General features: G+C 39.9%; 2 protein-coding genes across 3 annotated transcripts in view; one reads left to right on the plus strand and one right to left on the minus strand.

Moving 5' to 3' along the window:
* The window catches only part of ncoa1 (nuclear receptor coactivator 1), a 62,064-nt gene extending 55,969 nt beyond the window's left edge, over positions 1-6,095 (plus strand). For both annotated transcript variants that reach the window (XM_080832498.1, XM_080832497.1), the window contains exons 16-20: positions 745-840; positions 1,054-1,438; positions 1,578-1,755; positions 1,837-2,008; positions 2,155-6,095. In XM_080832498.1, the coding sequence (XP_080688624.1) occupies positions 745-840; positions 1,054-1,438; positions 1,578-1,755; positions 1,837-2,008; positions 2,155-2,322 (999 nt within the window). In that variant the 3' untranslated portion in view covers positions 2,323-6,095. The remainder of the gene's footprint in view (positions 1-744; positions 841-1,053; positions 1,439-1,577; positions 1,756-1,836; positions 2,009-2,154) is intronic.
* Positions 6,096-10,119: 4,024 nt separating this feature from the next.
* Positions 10,120-19,423, minus strand: mettl14 (methyltransferase 14, N6-adenosine-methyltransferase non-catalytic subunit). Its single transcript, XM_080833262.1, has 11 exons — positions 19,119-19,423; positions 17,036-17,124; positions 16,411-16,495; positions 15,975-16,052; positions 15,688-15,775; positions 15,033-15,123; positions 14,724-14,865; positions 14,513-14,605; positions 13,099-13,215; positions 11,636-11,846; positions 10,120-10,714 (listed from the first exon to the last, which is right to left on the minus strand). The coding sequence occupies exons 1-11, from the start codon at positions 19,182-19,184 to the stop codon at positions 10,416-10,418; spliced, it is 1,359 nt and encodes a 452-aa protein (XP_080689388.1). The 5' UTR covers positions 19,185-19,423; the 3' UTR covers positions 10,120-10,415.
* Positions 19,424-20,530: the final 1,107 nt, after the last annotated feature.

Consider the following 20,530-nt stretch of genomic DNA (forward strand, 5'->3'; position numbering starts at 1 on the left):
TGTAGGAATGTCTACTATTGTATTGGCAACTAACCGTAAGCGGGATAACCCCTCCAGGACGAAACAAGACCCCTCGGCTGCGCGTCGGGGTGCTGTTCGTCCCGTCGGGATTTATTTTTGGATAATGACCGCCGAACAATACATTATCCCTTAAATATCATCGGCCAAGAACAATTTATTAATCTGACCGCGCTAGATATTGGGGCTGCAGGTGTTCAGCTGTAAATTGTTGTCAATCCACGTAGACAGCTACAAATTATATACATACACTCACCGGCCACTCAGCGGGCTCTACTCCAGCATCCTGGAACCTGGAACTATTGGCCTCTTACTCTCACAGCTACTCATACTCATTATCAATTTAGATATTTAAAACATTATTTACAGATCACCGGGCCGCAGAAGAGGGCTTCTGGGACATGTCTGGAGCAGCATAGGAGGGTTTCAGGGGGCCATCGATGCTATATTTAGTTTAGTTGTAAATTATAGGGTCCAATCTGAGAATATACAAACCATGGGAAACACTTAGAAACACTAAATCATTGTACCACGGTTGGAATGACCATGGTAAGACAGTTGAAATGACCATGGTTAGGCGGTTGGAATGACCATGGTAAGACGGTTGGAATGACCATGGTTAGACAGTTGGAATGACCATGGTTAGGCGGTTGGAATGACCGTGGTAAGACAGTTGTGTTGAGAAAGCACTTCTAATCAGTGAACCACATATTTCTGTGTCTCTAGAATCGCCTTCTGGCTATGGGGCAGTTTCCACAGGGAGGACCTGTTTCCATGGGACTGCAACAGTCAGGCTTACAACCACCACAGCTGTCATCACAGGTGCGCATCAGTGTGACTTTAGCAGAAGTGCTAATGTCAGTATGTCTGTGTTTCTGCCCATGTTTTTCTTGTGTTCAACTCTTTGTTCTGGTTTGAGAGGTATTTGTTCATATGCATAGACATTCATTGTTTTAACTGTGTGTGGATGCTTGTGTTAATATATGTGGCCATGTGAGGATCTATATGTTAACCTGTTCATTACTACTGTACCAGCCTCCACTGAATGCTCAGATGCTGGCTCAGCGGCAGAGGGAGCTCTACAGCTTCCAGCATCGCCAACGACAGCTTCTCCAGCAGAAGGTCTTGATGATGAGGCAGAGCATGGCCCCGGGCCAGCTGGGGATCCAGCGTCTACCTAAAGCTCTTCAGCAGCCACAGCCAGGCCAGGGCCTATCACAGAGCCAACAACAGCCTTTTGGCTTCTCAGCTGGATATAGCACTGGATCAGGCAGCCCCCCCTCCTCGCCCAGTCATTTCAATCCAATGAGAGGGTCTCTCGAACCCAAACTTCCTGGAAGGGGGACCTTGGGGAACCAGAACATGATGGGAACTGTACAAGGGCAGTTTGGGGCCGCAGTGAATTCCCCTGGACAATACGGTAAGTTTCAGCAGTTTGAAGGACAAGGTAAACTCCCTTCACGTTATTTGATTGTTATTTGATCATAAAGAGCTTTGTAAAATGTTTTCAAAAATGGTACCATGTTCCAAGTCCTTCTGATTTTTCTATTTGCTTCCAGGCCTAGTTCAGCCAGGAGACCCATCTTTCCCGCCTGAACTCAGCCCAACCAGCCCCCTTCTGGCACCACAGAATTCCACCTCACAGAATGCTCTGTTGCAACAGGCCCAACAGTCAACTATATACCAATCAACAGATATTAATGCAAATTGGCAGCAAGCCGGAATAGGCAACAACAGGTATTGAATCCACCCAATCTAACTTTTACCCTTTTTTACATGGAATACCATGTTTATTGACATGTTTTTCTATTTCCTAAGTTTGTTTAGCCAGACTGGACAGAATACCCCCCAGGGCTTATACAATAACATGAGTATCACGGTGTCCATGGCTGGGGCCTCAGGGGCTGTTGGAGCAATTCCTCCAATGGGGTCTCCTGTTGCCATGGGCAACAGCAACCTTGGCAGTGTCAGCTCCATATGTAATGATCAGGTAAAATAGATCTGTACATAAAACAAATCTGTTCCGACTGTGTTGAACATCGTAAGATATACTCTTAATAATGTTTAACCAACACAGAGAGTGTGCGTATTGGACTTATTGACTGAAGCTCCATGTTGGGATTTGTTTTCTTCCAGGTACAGCAGGTTCAGGTGTTTGCTGATGTTCAGTGCACAGTAAACCTGGTAGGGAGTGACTCCTATCTCAACCAGCCAGGTCCTATGGGGCCCCATAAAGGGCCCGGTGGAGCGCAGTCGGCCCAGTCACAGCAGAAGAGTCTCCTGCAGCAGCTCCTGACAGAGTGAACCCCTGAGGAGAGTGGAGAAGCTTCTTTACACATAGAGATCGGTTTTCTTCATGTTTGATTTCTTTACAGTGAGCAGCATTACTGAATCTGGGGCTATACTCCATTGATGGGGTGTTCCCTTGGCAGTAAAGGTATCTTGGAGCTTTCTATTTTGACCACCGACTTTTCAAAATCTACATCTGTGTGGAGGAGGATCCTGTTCCAGACCAGCTGTGTTTGAGGGACGTGCTACCTCTCCCTAGTTTTGCCCTCTCAGTCAGTTTCTCCCAGTGCTGCTTGGAGACCAGGGGAGCGTCTGAATCCAGAGGGGCAACATGGGAAACTTTGGCCTTTTTCTAGAAGGATTTGTTAACACTGGCTTTGGCCAAGTATTGGGGATGGTGTTTCTTTCCCGTGCATTGAAGGCTTAGTTTCAGCTGGGTCTGTGACACATGGCTCCATACAGTGCCTGATGGGATACCTTTCCCAGTTTGTTATTTTTATTATTATAATGTGGGGGCAGTTGAATTCATATCTGTCTGTTGTCAATGGCAGAAGGAACAGATGTATACTGCACTGTAGTATAAAGTCTACTACAGGTTTCACCTGGGAGAGCGCCCCACCCCTCAGCAGCTGTGAAGAAGAGCCTTGCAGGCTCCTGTTGGTCTGGGAGTGTTGTGTTCCAGGCAGGATGGCATTGTTGTGCAGCACAGGCAAAGACATTCTCTTTCTACCTACCTACCTTAAAACAACTGTCACTTTTAAAACATCAATATTGTGGATTTCTTAAATCAGGTTTTCTATGCTACAGGACATGTGCTTTTCTGATGTCCGTATTAAGAATGCCCCAGAATGAAGTGATGTTTTCCACAGAGAAAACACATCGGCCTGCAAATGTATTGACAAAAGAAATTATCATGTTATTGGAATATAGAAATGTATCTAATCAGGTGTGTTAAATAATCATTATAATTCACCTTCAGTTCTTTAAAGCATCTCAAGGAAATATAAATACATGCTCAGTGCAGCAATGTGATGCACCAAATACTTTATTCCCAAGAGTAAAACACCCTTGCGTTCCTTTCCTCTGGATCTGGTGTGATAATGTCACTGGTCCTCCCACTAAAGGCTGCACACTACAGCTTTTTGACTGCTCCTGTGACTACTGTGTTTCAGTCAGACACTGTCTATCGGCACTACAAGTTTTTCTTTCCGTATAACTCAACTGCTAAGGATCCACAACTCCAAGTAGTCCAATGTTCCCACATACCTCAAGGCTGGGAGAAACAGTGTGTCTTACCAAGCAATAACCCTTGACAAGAGGATTTAGGGATCATTAAGATTCCTTCAGATCTCATTCAGTGTGGTGTATCAGTATTTGGCCCTGAGGAAGTCAAAAGCTTTTTCAAGGGGATATTTCAGCCGTTCTTATCAATGTCTTTTTCTGCATATGCAAGGTTCTTCACATAATGTTCAGCATCACTCTAGGATGACAGAGCAACTTAGGTGTTTGATTCTACTCAATTAATATTGATCAATGTAGGTGATGTGTCCAGTTTCTGGTGTGTGTGTGTGTGGGGAGGGTGTCAGGGTGTGCGTGCGTGTGTGTGCGCGAGTGCATGCATTGCATGCGTGTATTTGTGTACTATGTATTCAAATACTGACTCAGAAGCCCTCTCTTATGCCATTCCACAAGACAACCTTTGATGTCGTCTTGGTCACTTCGGTTACATTAAGAAATAACTGTCAAGGAAAACTGAAAGTCTTACTGTCCATTTGGTACAATATACAACAGACCTGAGTACACCCCTGTGCAATGTAAGTTTAATGTCAAATCATTCAAAATTGTATCACCTCTCAATTATTGCATTACTTCTAAGTTGACAAGTAAAATATTTCATCTTATGAACAATCTTTAAACACTTAAGAAAGACTATATTGAAAATACTGGCGTCAAAATAGAAACTCAATGCAATCACTCACACAAATTTAAACCCTTTGATCATTGAAACTAAATGGAGTGCCTATGGATATACCAACAGACTGCCTAACAAGATGACTCACTGTCTCCAGAAGCTCGGCAGAAAAGGAATATTCCAACATCATGACGATTCCAAAGCACAAGAATAATGGCCAAAAAGTGCAAGAGGTTTCTAGAGAAGAAGACATTGAAAACTATGAGCTAGCCAGTATGTTGCCTGACTTGATTCTAATAGAACATCTTTGGGGTATTTTAAAGAGTACACAACCCCTTCAGCAAAAAGCAGCTGCAAAAAATTGTCTGTGAAGAATGGCAGAACATCAATAAAATAAAGAAAAGAAAAGAAAGAAAATGATTGTGAAAAAATTAAAGATTTCAACCTCAGCGATGAAAGTTGTCCTGACTTTTGTTGCATAGAAATCCTAATGTGGGGCCTGTATTTAAAATATAGACACAGAGTAAACACCCTACTGTTCAACTTTCAACATTCTACTTGTCAACTTAAAAGTAATGCTATTATGGTCAGGTAGTACGATTTTTTTTATTATTTGACATTTAGGTGAAATTGCACAGGGTTGTACTCACTTCTGTTGTATACAGTATGTCTAAATGTTTTTGATTGAGATAGAACTTGTATGGTTTGAATTGGTGGATGAGTGATGAATGTTTTTAGACAAGTCCTGGAAATGGTTTCTTACTAATGCATAAGAACATATTTGTGTACGATGGACAGGAAGAATCTCATATGTACTATATAAACCCTGTCGTTTATTTCTGTTTTGTTTATCTGTCCAAGAAATGGTGAAGATGGAGGGTTCCTGAGCCTGTGTTTAACTGATCAATCCCCTATTTTTATAAGATGAATGAATTGATGGATAAAAATATACATGCTCATTGGGAAACTGTAGAAAAGGAAGCCACAAAAAAGAAAACTGCTTGTGACTAGTGTTTTGCTAGTGTGTTGACCAGCTGATGTTGCCTTTAAAAAGTCGTATGGTTTCTAATTTGGTATTGTAACATTTCTGATGTGCCTCTTTGGGAACTGGCTATCCGGTTTTGAGAGTTGGTCAAACGATTCCATTGATCTGATTTATCTACTTTACCCCTGTAACAAGCCCTTTTCCCCACCATATTGGACTTTATGCCAAATATCCAGCACTATTTTACAGTGCCTGTTAACAATGGGTTAGTCTGTTATGCAAGTGATTAGGTGGCAATGGTTTACATTCAGTACAGCACAGAGATACAAAGAAATTTGAAACTTTGCTTAACCAGTAAGCCTGTATATAACAGACAATGTGAATATGTACCTGATCAGAATCAATTATATGTAGTGCTTCAAGTTTGTGGTCATAACTACTCGCTTCCATTTTTCTTTGGTTCTCTTGTCTTTTTTAAGTTGTATGGTTGGTTGTGTGTGTGTGGGGTTGTGGATATGTCTGTCTGTGTGGGTGAGAGAGATAAATACTGTATATCTGATGTTATAATTGGATGTCCAGATTTATATTTCTTGCAAAATGTCTGAATATTTCCTGTGGGTGATCAGATTGCTCTATCCACGAGAGAATGGTTTTAGCGACTGCTGAATGTGATATTGCTGAGAGAAAAGCAGCAAGGACTGGCTTTTGTACGGGTTAATTTAAAAAGGCCATATTATTTAATTTCTCTATTGTGAAAGCTTAAACAAATCTGAAAAGGTGGAACCTTGGTTTTTCAGAGAACACTACTGATGTGCTTTAGCAAGCTTGTATTGGTTATCTGATGTAGGATGGCTTTTCAAGAGCCATTGCAATTTGAGACGTAATGACCAAAGCCTCACGATGTTCAAAACTTCGTGTCATATGCAAGCCTCATCTTCCTGGATGAGACAGAAATGTAGTATTGATTTCCTTTGAGATATGTTCTCAACCTAACAAATCAAACACACACACACACACACACACACACACTCTCACTCTCACACACACACACTCACACCCACATAACACTCACACACACATAACACTACACTGTTTTGCTTATGCATGGTAGAATTAGAATGTTTTTTTTAGTTTTTTTTCGTCAATTCTCTCCATCCTCCTTCCATGTCCTGCTGACATACTGGACACAGTTGCCTCTCTCTCTCTCTCTTTCTCTCCCTCTCTCCATCCTCCTTCCATGTCCTGCTGACATACTGGACACAGTTGCCTCTCACCACCTCTGCAATATATGAGCCCCTCTTTCCACATCTTTTCAAAACTCAAGCGAACATGCAATGTTTACTGGGCAGGACCTTTACTTATGGTTTATGAAGAGTAAAATCAATGCTATGCACCTTCAACTAAGCATTTCTCTGACACTTTCTTTTGATTTAATTTTTTAAGATTAGTAATTGACAGTCAACACCATTATTTTCAGAAATTGCTAAATGTTTTTTTTTATACCAAATTTGAAGTGTCTCGTGTATATATATTTTCGCATAGAGGACTTCTCACTATTTAATGAAAAAGTACACCTTAATGGCAATCTTCTTAACCTTTGTAAAACATATTTGCTGTATTTTACATACATTTTGTACTCAGAAGTATCCAGGAATTTGCAACAAATACAATCTAGTTTTGCACTTTATATTAAAAAAATCATGTTGAGGGGCCATTACTAGTAACACAGAAGAAATATTGAACAGGTTTAGATTGTGATGGAAAAGTAGTCCCATGAATGTAATTTAATGTTTATTTGACTTAATAAACACTGATACAGTAGTGCTTACAATTCTCAGGTTCTTCTGAGAGAACTTGGCCATAGCCCCTTGACACAACTATAGGCTTCCCTGTTCTTTTCTGGTGTTTTGGAAGTGTTTCTGCTGTTCACTCCAGATCCACTGAAAACTATGCCTATGTTATCTTCAGGTGTTTCTTGCCTCTCCCCTCTCTCACCATTCTTCCCTGCTAGTGTGCTTTGTGATTCAGCCTTTCAGTTCATTCCTTCTTGTCATGTACTATCTATTTTGCCGCTTAGTAAATGAAATAATGCAGATGAATGCAGAAGCTGTATACAATGATGTTCTGTGCTTTCATTAGTCAGATATGCAGTATGATGTGTAATATTTATCTAGCAATGTTAACCCCGTTTCCTCCCATTTCATGCTATTTCCAATCTGTTTGGTGTATTATGAATCACTTCTTCACTGTCTGAAAACAGGGGTAACATTGGACCTGAGTGTTGACTAATGTGTTGCCTTACTGATAATTACAGCTTGGTGTTTGTCAGCAAGGGGTTGAGAGATTTTCTCTTCCCATTGCAATTGTAGTGATTGAAACAAGGTTCCACTTTTTCCATGTAAAAGTAATATAAATAATTGAAATATATATATATATACATATATATGTGTATATATATGTGTGTGTGTGTATGTGTGTGTGTATGTATGTGTGTGTGTGTATGTTTGTGTATATATATATATATATATATACAACATATATATATGTATATGTATATGTTACTCCTTTTGTCCAGTTTTGTATATCATTCTTGTTACTTCTTCTGGAGAGGCACCTGTGCAGCTGTGTGGGACAATATGAATGAAGATGTTTTTTTGAAAGACTGCATGTTTCTCTTTTCACGACTCACATGGAGACTTCATTTCCATTGGATGGTTTAGACAATCAGTCACATACTGGGTCCAGCACCTGCGGGATCATCCTGGAGGCTCTCATCTACTGAATCAGTCTTATTTGGAAGTCCATATAATGGAATTATGTGGCTGCTCAAACTGAGATAGTTGGAATTTACTCATGTACACGTACACATCCTGTGCATACAGCCCCAATGTCTTATTTACAAGGTGAACATGCTGACCTTGCAGGAAAAGGTGATGCTTTGACTAACAAAATCTCTTAAACATCCATGAATGTGAGAATGCAACACATTGCAATAAAAGCACCATTCAAAACAGAATTCACAAAATTCATCCAATACCCGTCAGTTGTGTTTGTGTATCTGTCAAAATGACTGTATGGTCTCTAAATGTATATATAATCTATTTCTCTGAACGTGTTAATCATGTAATAACTTGACTGTCATGTTTAAGTTTGTATAATACCAGGGAATGAAACATAGTTTTGCTTTACCAGTTCAGGGAACTCCAACTACTGTCTGCTGTATCAAATTGTTGCATCAGAGCAGGCAATACTAAAACGATAACTTACTGGACAGTGACTATATTTCCTTTCCACTTTCCACTTTTAGTAGGTACAGTGAGCTCAAAAAAAGTCAGAGACCACACCAGGACCCGCTGATAGTTTCATGTTTGGACCCGTACAATGAAGAAATATCTAATATTCTGCACAATTTCCAGAACAGCAATCAAATTTGAGCAAATTGGTGGCATTGACCAAGTTAACAGCTATATATAGTGGTCATATCTTGAGTTCTACCCCTTCCACTGAAGCACTCTTGGACTGTATCTGTTCATCAGAGGATTCCTCAGGTAAGTCAAGCTGGTGTTGGTGAGAAACACTGCATCAAAAGTAAGCAGAAGTGTCATAAGTTAAACTGTTTCTAAGGAAAGAGGTGCTTTTCCAGATCATGGCTAATGGTGTAGAAGTGGGTCGTGCACTGCACTCTAAAGGTCAGCTGCATTGAGTATGATCAGGCTTAACATGTGACCGTATCATCAGAGGGTCAACACATCAAGCTTGTTTCAACAGGAGGTCACTTAATCACAGATCCAAAACAACACTGAATTGACTAAACCTGGACAAAAATGAACTGAATTGACCACCCTGACAAAAGTCAACTGAATTGACTACACCCTCAGAAAAGTCAACTGAATTGACTACACCCTGACAAAAGTCAACTGAATTGACTACACCCTAACAAAAGTCAACTGAATTGACTACACCCTGACAAAAGTCAACTGAATTGACTACACCCTGACAAAATTAACTGAATTGACTACATCCTGACAAAAGTGCACTGAGTTGACTACACCCTGACAAAAATAAAGTGCCTCTCCTTTCTTCAGACATGCTGTTCATTCAGGGTGCATTTTTGTGGAGAAGTGTCATATTACCCCTAAAACACCTCAAAGGTTTGCAAGAACTATTTAAAGTCACCTGACCTGTAAACAGACATGTTTGTTCCAATCCTAGGAACAGTGGTTTATGGAGGAAGTTATCTGCCTGCTTCTGATTCTCTGTTGCTCCTCCCCTCTAGTCAGCCTGAGGACGATGGTCCCAACTTCTCCTTGCCAGTGTTGGGTCTGTGGTTCTCTAGGCGGGGGGTTAAGCCCTTGGGCTTTATGAAGCGCCTTGAGACGATGTTAAAACATGTATAATTAATAAAATGGAAAACTAAATTGAGTTTGATGAAAGCAAGGTTTGAAGCACAAAATTATTTCATAATTATGTCTAATCTCGTCTCTGTCATTTTGTCATTATACGAGTTGATGGATAAGAGTAGGAGACGTTTTCTAAATAATTCTAAACTTGTGAATGGTAGTGTGTATTGGGACTGTATTGGCCTTGTCTTCAAGGGTGCTGGTTGTGCAGTGGTTAACAGAAACACTCTGAATGGCAAACCCAGGTGTGACTTTCACTACAGCGGTATGCCAATGGAAGTCACTTTGCATAAAGGTGTCTACTTAATACCAGACCTATCCCTTTATTTCCCATAAAGAGACATATTTTCAAATTGCCACGTGATGGACTCACCATGATGGCTCTACCCCCATCCTCTACATACATCTGAAAAGATCCAGATCTGTCCATCAATTTGAGACCCCAAACTAGAGCAATTTAATAAGACAAAATAGTTTTCATTACATGGCAGATAGCAGAGACTGTTGTGGGGGGAAACAAAAACATACACTATAGCATGATATTGTTTTACTATGTAAAATGCAAAACATTAGCCCCTGTTGTACTTCAGTTTAAGAGACTAAATACTACCACACAATACCAATCAACTGTTGATGATAAAAACAATATTTGCAAGAGCGTTCGGCATTCAGTATTTGAAACCAGAAATAACACAAAGCACTTATTTCCAAAACAAAACCGGTTTGGGCATAGAGCTGTGTCACACTTAAATCAACACTATACAAAGGAAGTGTCAACATCCTGAAGCTTTTGAAATTGATTGCTTGTACTTTAGCGTGGGGGAAATCCTCTGTGGGGTCCACCACGGCCCCTGAAGCCACCCCGGTCCCCTCTGAAGTTGGGTCGATTGCGCTCCCGCCCGCGGTCCCCTCTGATAGCTGCTGGGCCCCCCCTGCCGCCCCGCTGAGCTCCCCCACCCCTCTCAGTCTTGGATTTGGGGGGTGGAGACTTGGGACGAAGCCTCTCAATGTCTTCTGTGCAGCCAGAGAGGTGGGACATCAGGAAGTTGGAGGAGTAAGCTTCTGCATTCAAGTTACTATTTGTCAGTGTAGGGCCAACAGTTAGCCATCCTGAAATAAACCCACACAGAAAAATCACATTTACATATAGAAAAACAAACATAGAAATAAAACAGGAACACTATCCTATTTACAAAGATGGCAAACAAAAGGACCAAGCTTACTTTTTTACAATTTTACAATAATTCCAGTAAATGTTCAATGTTGCTAAAATAAATGCAACTGCAACGAAAGTGACAGATTTGATTTGAATTACTCATTGTTGGAAAAGCCATATGCCATTGTCTGATGATAAAAAAAAAATTAAAGAAGTATATTCAGTTCTGTCTAGTAGGTCAGCTAGCGTGCAAAATTATTTCATTGTCTACAAGAATGAGGGCAGTGCAGTATCACTATGATGGTCCACTCCCATCTGCATGATAACTTCTACTTTACTTTACTTGTCAAACCCTACTTCAGTTGGCTCCTTATTTCTTGTGAATTCATTATAATACTACTACATTTTATTTAATGGCACCTTTCATGACTCTCAAGGTAACCTTACATCACATCAATATCAATAAAAACATGCAATAGTCATCAATAAAAACGATAAAATGTAGCTGAAGTTAGAGAAAGCATGCGTGTTTAAAAAGGTGGGTTTAAAGCACTCTTTAACAGCTGTGGTAAAGCATGGCGCCGTCTTGAGATGTTACGTAGATGCAGTCCGAGTGACATTGTTAATATGGATAGTGGCTACACAAAGCTGTGCATCATCAGCACCCCTACCCTGAACTCAGGCACTTTTGATATGATGCTAGGTTGGAGATAGGTCAGTGATCATGGAAGTCATCAGGATAACTAGGATATCTATTTTAATTCAATCGTTATTCCTGTAGTGGAAATGTGGTAACAAAGTAAAATGACTAATTTAGGAACATACACACAGTCAAAAGGCCATACAGTAAACAATGTTCTATGTCTGAACATCACCTGGCCGTATGGTGCTGTCACGCCCAAACAGATGCAGCCTCCTGCGTCCAAGACAAAAGTGCTCAATGATGTGGAAGATTTCCACTGGTTTCTCAATGTTCCCAATCTCTGGCTCGTCTGTAATGATCAGGTCAATGTCCACATTTGCATGGATGAAGTCACCGTCAGTACTGCGCCGTACTGTTCCTTTAATACCCATCAGACAATGTTCCTGTACACAAAAATAACACAGCACATAGGTATTTACAGTTCCGCTTTGGACTACACTTGAATTGATCTGAGGGCGGGTCTAAATATGGAAAAGGTTTGTTTTGGACTTAATTACCCAAATGTATAGCAATGCTGTAGCATTATGTGATGACAAATGATTATGCCAACACCGACTAAAAGGTCATTAGTTATAAAATAGCAATTAAATTAGCAGATTATAATATACTAATTATAGAAACACAGGCATTTTCAGCAGGTTTATTCAGTCCAGTATGGCTGAGTGGAAATAGATAATCAGCCATGTAAGGTCTGATGAAGCCAAACAGAACAGTTAACAAATTGCCATTTGCACTCACCAGAACAATCTTTGTGTGTATCATCACAAAATGTGAAGTGGGAATAATGGAGTTGCCGATGACTAACTTTGTGGAGTAATTTAGTGTGCTTAAGTAAGCCTTGGGACTGGCAGGAAGGGAGGACATTACCAGAAAGAAAGAAAGATATTGGTAGCACTTTTATTTACCAATGTGTATGAATTGTCCTATATCAATAAACCGGCCTTGCCTTGAAACTGTATAATATGGGGCTTCCGGTTGGTGAGCAGAATGGAGTAGCCGTGTTTCTTCAGGCTCCTGCCACACAGTTTCTGCTTTGACCATAAGTCAATATAAATTCTCAACTTAGTGACAACTAAACACCAAACGGCACCCAAACAAGTTTTTTTACCCAACAACATGTCGTCCAGACCAAACCAGCCTTCGAAAAAGTCAGAACAAGCTGCCCCAGTTGACACTGCTATCGACAATGCTACGTTAGCAAACCTGCTAGTGGAGCTAAGAGCAGACCTGCTAACCAAGCCTGACTCACTCGCTGTACGATTTGAAAACAAGCTGGCGACCATTGACACAAAGTTAGATGGGATACAATCCACGGTATTTTGGCCACTGATCCAGGATTAGTCTGGTTTACTGGCCACTGATCCAGGATCAGTCTGGTTTACTGGCCTGACCATCAGATTCTGGGCTCAGTTTGCATGCCAAGAATGTTGGGTTTGCCAGGCATGCATCCATCCTACAGATGTGAAGTGGTTCATGGTGAAGCAAGATGCCTTGTGTTTATAGTGCAACTGGAATACATGAGTTATATCAAGTTTTGAGTCAAACAAATACATGCCCAGCTGCGAAAGACACCCACTAAACCATAATATTAAAATGAGATGATTGGCGAAGAAAGATTTTTTTAAACCCTCAAACCTTTGTTCTTTGGAAAACGGCCTTTGGGTCCAGTGTTTTAGTTTTTCCAGGATTGTTCTTATTGGTCTTGATCCAGCATATATCTTCACATCGTCTAAAGCCCCATTTGCGCAGGCACTGCAAAAACACACAGGCTCCTTAACACACAGGCTTCTTAACACATATGCTTATTAACACACATGCACCCTAACACACATGCTTCTTAACACACATGCACCTTAACACACAGGCTCCTTATCACACAGGCTCCTTATCACACAGGCTCCTTAACACATATGCTTCTTAACACACATGCTTCTTAACACACAGGCTTCTTAACACACAGGCTTCTTAACACACAGGCTTCTTAACACACAGGCTTCTTAACACACAGGCTCCTTAACACACAGGCTCCTTAACACACATGCTTCTTAACAGCTCCTACATATTCACAGGCTCTATGCACCATTCATTTTAAGAGGCAGCTCAAAGAAACATTTTTACAAAGTATATGAGTGTGTGGGGGGGATTTAACCTTCTCACAGAGTGGTACTGAAATGTATTTTAAAGTCCTGTCTTGACTTCCTACTTTGTAGTATTTGATAACTATAAATAACTATATTTTTTCTCTCATCATCTGCTCTATAAGAAGTTTTTCCTTCAGTATCACTATACAGCAGTTTTAACTTTCTTTAAGTTTTATTATTATTATTGTTAATCAACCTGTTATTTTTTACTTATCTCTTATACCACAGTGTTCACGATATTAAAACTACTCTGGAATTCACAGGACTGCCCTAATGCTGTGTGTACTTGGCTTAAATCACGGTTTTCGATAGAATGGATTGTTTTCTTTTTGAACTGCCATTTCTAATCACTTATTTGCCCATTGAAAAAAATGGGGGTAGCTAATAGCTTTAATTGTCAGATGAATGTATAAGCCTGTGGATTGATTAAAGCCTATATATTTCAGATGATATTTTTCTTGTCTTCATGGAACTCGGTAAATTGACTGTCTGACTGTTGACTGTCAACAGCAAGTTAATGCCTTTGCATTCTAGATAGCTGCTCTGGCAAGCTAGCAAGCTAACATAAGCTATTCTAAGCTAACCTGGAAAGCCTACAGTAAAGACAACAGGGGTCGGACAAATTATAGCTTCTAACATTACAGTGTGATATTTGGAGGTTCAAAATAACAATCAGTACAAAACACGGCCCGGAATAATATTATAATATATTTATCTGACAATTAAAGGCCCTAGCCCCTAACCCTAACTTTAGCCCATAGCCCTTATCCTAGCCCTAGCCCCTAACCCTTATCCTAGCCCTTATCCTAACCTTTGCACCCACTTTGTCTCTTTTCTTCCCCTCCTACTTTAAAACATTGCCACTCTCCTTCAAGACAACAGTGTTCCCTAATGAATGTGGGGCTTACCATTCTGCCCAGGTCCAGGCCTTCTCCTGAACCACACCACAGAAATACAAATGATCTGAGAGCAGATATCTCTTCAATTTCCAGCTTCATAATCTGAAAGAGTTGCATTGGACCATTATTAACTGTTAGAGAAAAGCACATACACACAGCACAAGCACTGCATTACTCAGCCACATACGGATAAGACCTTAAAAGAAATGCAGTCACTTACATCATCCCAAGTCCAAAAGCGTTCACTAGCGATGATGCCTGACTCTCTGTAGTACTCTTCTAGGGGTGGCTCGATGAGGATCACATCAAACTTGCACTTCAGATCTCGCAGGTCAAAAGCATCCAGATCTGCCTGCAAATACCTACCACACATAAAGCAAATGCCAGTCAGAGATTAGAAATATTGAGTATGTTAGAGAACCTAATAAGTTGGCCTGCCTAAATAGAGATTGTATCTGAGGTCGATGCAATATACTGCACAAGATGAAACATTAGTGATGTAATATTGAAATGTATCTTGGAGACTTGCATGGGTGGTGTATTTGTGGTGGAAATTAGTTCATCTTTCAGTCGAATCAGCTCTCGGAGTTTGGGGTACTCCTCAAATCGGTCTGCCAGACCTAGGGAGAAAGACAAAAAAAACACAGTTACAATAACAATAAAAAATATAATGCAAAGTGCCATCTTAATCTCTAGGTGGTATATAATTAAACGTGGGCTGGTGCCTAAATAAACCTTGGATAACTACAATTGGATAACAAATTGATGAGCAACAGAGGAAGTGTTACCAAGAATGACTTTCCCAGAACACAATTCTATTTGAGTTATTACCAACCATCAGTAAATTGAGTTAATACATCATGGTATTTGGGGAGTTATTGGACAATAGTGGAGGTTTTTCTAAGTATTTCAGCTGTAGTTCCTCTGTATTTTCCTACTTGTTACTTGTAATTAGTACCCTATACCATACAATCATTTCCCATATTACCGGGTAAATACTAGGGGACTGTTAAAAAATAAAAAAGGGTACCCAATTTATGACAGGACATATATTTCATGATGACAAACAGGATCTTGATATAATACAATCTAGAAGAAAAATAAAATGGATAAAAATTGGAATGCCAATAAATAAAAACGTATTTCATTGGGCCCCAATACTGACTTAATTACCCCATGCTTACCTACGTCTCTGATGAAGTTCTGTGGACGATGCCCAGTGTCCACAAAGTGTTGGCAATAATCATTATGAGGATTCAGGCTTTGAGTTCCCTAGAACAATGTAGAAGGGTCAGAACTGAGCATAGTTTATTCATTAATTTCACTTTAATGCTGATCAGTGCTTCCACCATCCCTGTAACAGTGACTGTACACATTAGACATTACAAATCAACTTTCAGAAACATAAAGATTTTAAAATAGTTTAAACCTCACAACATGCATACTAATGACAAATAACTCTGATCTCTACCTTAAGGAAGGTGCTTGAGTCTTTGTAAACTTCATCATATGGCCCATTCACATCTGGCTGCTGAGGTTCAATCTCATCCTTTTGGAAAGAGGCAAAATCAAAGATTTGTCACTTTAAAGTTACAGCACCTCAATAACTAAACCACATGAAATAGATGAGTCCTTTAAAACACCGGGATGTAACCGCCCCTAGTGTCCTCAATGTTCACAGCTCAAAGGTATTGGTCTATGTGTTTTTTTTTATGTCACCGACCAATTCGTCCTGCACATGCAAGTCAACGCATGCACAAACGTTAACATCTTTCACGACACTCATCATCATTCACTCATCACTCAAACAATTTAATATGGAAGCTGCCCAGGGGTGCCCAAATGTTTACATACAACTTTAAGTCTGCAACAAAGGGTACAACAAAAGGTTTATTATTGGTTCTCACCCGGTGATCCACTACATCATCTTCAGGATCCTCTCCCTCCTGGCACTTCCGTTTGGTGGCTGGCACCAATGTGTCCAGAGATACCCTTCAGAATGCACACAATAGACAGAACCCACATACCTTTTAAGAACTAAAACATCCAAATTAATGTTATTTACAGTGTCCTACCACCGAAAAACCTGATATAATGCATCCAAAATGAAAGATATTTCATTCAGATTCTAGGCCAGAAAACGGTAACCTTTTCATTAAATTACCTTGAAAAACCATTTTATGAACATATACACTTTTTGGACAATTCTCAATTAATAGCAATCAAGCATGTAGTTGTCCAGATGCAGCCAAATCTAAAAAAGAATTAACAGAGAAATTTCCAAGAGGAGCGATGATGCAGTAGGAGGTAAGTGTTTTAAGAATTGATCATGTATGTTATTTGGACCCACAGCAATGTCATTATGAATTGATCATGTATGATATTTGGACCCACAGAAGTGCCATGATGAATTGATCATGTATGTTATTTGGACCCACAGCAATGTCATGATGAATTGATCATGTTTGTTATTTGGACCCACAGCAGTCTAACGACAACTCCTTATGGAGTACAAGAGCTACTCCAACTCACCTGCAAATCTCTCTCGTCTCCTCAATTTCCTTCTGTTCATCTTTGCTGTTGAGCACAGCACCAATGCTATCTGCACTCTCAGCCCCAAGCTGCAAGAAAAACATACCAAATATTATTAAAGGCAAGATAGACCATTTATATTTTTTGTATATTTCTTAAAATTCTCTTTATATTCCGATAGCAATGAAAAAATGAAATGCTCTAACAATAAAAAAGAAAAGAAAATCTGTCATCAGTTGCAGTCACAGGGCTGTAAAAAGCTTTTAAATTATTGGATGGCTTACCTGCCTGTGACCCTATCTACCTGTCTGCCTACTTTTGACTAAAAGCTAAAGCTAGCAAACCATCATTTCACACTGCATTTTTGTGACCGTTTGCAGGGCGCAATCCGGGTACTTTCAGTGCCCTGAATTCTGCTGGTCTCTTCAATGTGAATGCCCTACGCCCTGAACGTCAGTGTTTGAAGTCTACAATTTTAGACACAGCCATGGTGTTTGCTAAGGTGTTTGCTAGGTTATCATTATGGTAGCCGTTGCTAGGATGTTGCTTAGGTAACAGATGTGGTTGCTAGGGTACACATGGTGGTTGCTATGGTAATTGAAGCGGTTTCATATGCTGTTGCTAGGGTAGTCTTAGGTTGGCATTATGGTAGTGGTTGCCAGAAGAAGGAGAGTAAAAGAGAGTCAGAGTGAAGAGACTAAAGGTGGAAGGAAGGAGAGAAAATGTGATCAGAGAGAGGGAGTGTAAGAGTAATTGTAAAGGTTAGATAGATAGATAGATAGATAGATAGATAGAAAAACTAGTACAATATGGAAGGTGCCTCTTCTCCTAGATATACAATTAGGCCTATATTGACAGGGACCGAAAGAAAGGGAGCCTTATTTGGGCAGGTGTCAGTGAACCAGGTTCCTGGGTGTACCCAGGCCAATATAAGTCCATGGGAGAAATGTTGTTTCCTTAAATATCTTAAAAAGTACAAAGTTCAGGGAAATTAAAAATATACTGTATACGTGTCCTTTACAAGATCTAGACAACAAAGTTGGGTTCGAAGAGGAAAATACAAAAAAGAAGAAGACGACGAAGAAGAAGCCACCTGATAACAGTTCAGTGCAATGCTTAGCATGCACTAAATTAAACTGGCGTTCACCTGTGTTTCACTGTCACCTGTGCATATATGAAGGCTCCCATCCTCTCTGCCCCTTTGAGCCTGGTGTTGATCATCTTAAAATTGAAGGTAGTTTCCACTATAAGTTACTTTCAAAAAGGTCTACAGACTATTCCTCTACCAAAACAGGCCCTGGTCAGTTATGCTAGGTAGGCGGACTAACGTTTAATAGCTATGCACGTTTTAATTATATTGGTGAAAAAAGAACTTTAATACGCTAAAATTCTCCTAAGTATCTGGGTTTCATTTGAAATACGTTTTTGAAATCTAGCTTCGTTGCTGGGTTTACAATTAAAAAGAATATTAAGTGATTCATTGCAGGTTTTAAGTATTGAAGCTAATACACTGTTAGCCAATTATGCTAGCCCATTTTTTTTGTAATAGCCTGCCCTACAACGTTAGGCTACTTATTCTGGCCATACTGAATTAGAAAAGGAGTAAGACTTATAAAAAGACTAGGGTCCATTGTCCCTCACACAGTGACCAAACGGTCACCGCTGTCCTTAAGACACCCTTTGTAGCACATATGGAGGGAAACCAGCGTACAGCTAAGCATTCACCATGTTCACGTGTTAAAAAAATCGAAATAGCCGGCGTGCACGAATCTATGTTAGAAGTCAAACCCAACTCCCTTGAAACAGCGATCTTGCAAGAAAAGCCATCCCATTAAAGTGACAAGATTTTTTTTGTTTATTGTTGATAACTGGGTCATCTCCGAAGGATGTCATTCAAATGCACAACATTCAGCCACCTAACCTTTGAGGTGCCTAATCAAAACTGCGTACAAACTTTTTAAGGTTGACCTAAGGAATAAACTTCACTTAAAACGTTACTTATCTGACCAAGACCAACTTGGCTGATTGAGAAACTGTTGATGTGTTAAAACTGGCTGCAAAACTTGTGGAAACTTTAACTTACCTGTTGTGCCAAAAGCTGTCGTCTTAGCTTCTGTCTCTCTCGAATTTCTTGAAGTCGACTGTTCATTCTGGAAAAATGTATTGTAATATACTACACAATTCGATTAATCACTAACGTTAGTCCTCGAAATAGCAGTAAGAAATCAGCGTCAATAGGACACGAGAAAGCCACGCTACTTTAGTGAAGAACTCTACACAACAACAAAACCGTCCAACTGGGCGCAACGTAGCAGTAGCATAGGAGAGGGGGTCCTTTTACTGTCTATGATGGATGGGTGGACAACCGATAGTTGCGGATGCACAGTACTATTGTTACTAGCAGAGAATTTCTGGTACTACACATCACCCTCATAACAAATATGTTCACAGTTCCGGTTTCAGGGATGTCAAAATAAAAGCCCGGAACCTTAATTCGATATTTGAACTTTTGTGAAAATTATGTCTTACAAAATAACTATCGACCGCAGTTTGCAAGTCTGCAAAGCCCAACGTAGACTACTAAATCAAGGTTACACTGACTACCTTAAATCAAACAAGCCTATTATGTAAATGTGTACACAACATCAATGCAATCGTTTAAAAACAGTACTTCTTTCTAAAACAGTAATTGCATTTCGTACAAACAGCAACACAACAAATTGTTTATGCCTTAAACCTTATTCATTTAATAAATGTCAGTGCCACCATCATGAAATGTCATTGTTTAGAGCCAAGCCAGTCAAATGCTTAGGCTATGTTATCAATATAACCATTGATCTTTGATAATAACAATTATTTTACAAGTTGCCTTTTACTGTATATCTGTTAAACCTACACTGATTGATGACCAAACCAGTTTATTGCCAATGTGTTGAATATGATTTACAGCAAGTTGCTATCAATGCTGTTAATGTATTCAACACAATCTGGTGGTTCAAGAAGAATGTCGAAGAATGATGTTGGAAACAAGCACTGAAACGGACTTAGTCACAGTTCTGAACGGCCTACTAATCGCATGTGATCATGGGGGCATTTCACAATGGCTGTCTGTTGCCTTTTACCTCCGCAAGTGGCAGCTTCCACTTATTTACTGCCACTTGAGGAGGTAAAAGGCAACAGACAGCCATAACATTACAAGAGAAGATAAAACCGAACTGGGAAAAGAGCTTCAGTCTTCAAAGCTATAAAACTCATGTACAACCCACACTGAAAGCTAAACTTGAGAAGCACATAGATATTTTCTTTGACGACTATGGGAACATCAAAGACTTCAGAACAGAAGATAAGAGTGCAGAGTGAACATGCCAATCTTTCACAAGCCACGACCAGTAACGTATGCTCTGAGGAAATTAGTGTAAAAAGAGCTTGGGTGCCTACAGAGAAATAGAATCAAAAGCAGTGAGAGTGTGCGGTTAAGGTAGGCTCATGCCAAGT

This window comes from Sprattus sprattus (assembly GCF_963457725.1).
Source record: "Sprattus sprattus genome assembly, chromosome: 2".
Classification (NCBI taxonomy): domain Eukaryota; kingdom Metazoa; phylum Chordata; class Actinopteri; order Clupeiformes; family Clupeidae; genus Sprattus; species Sprattus sprattus.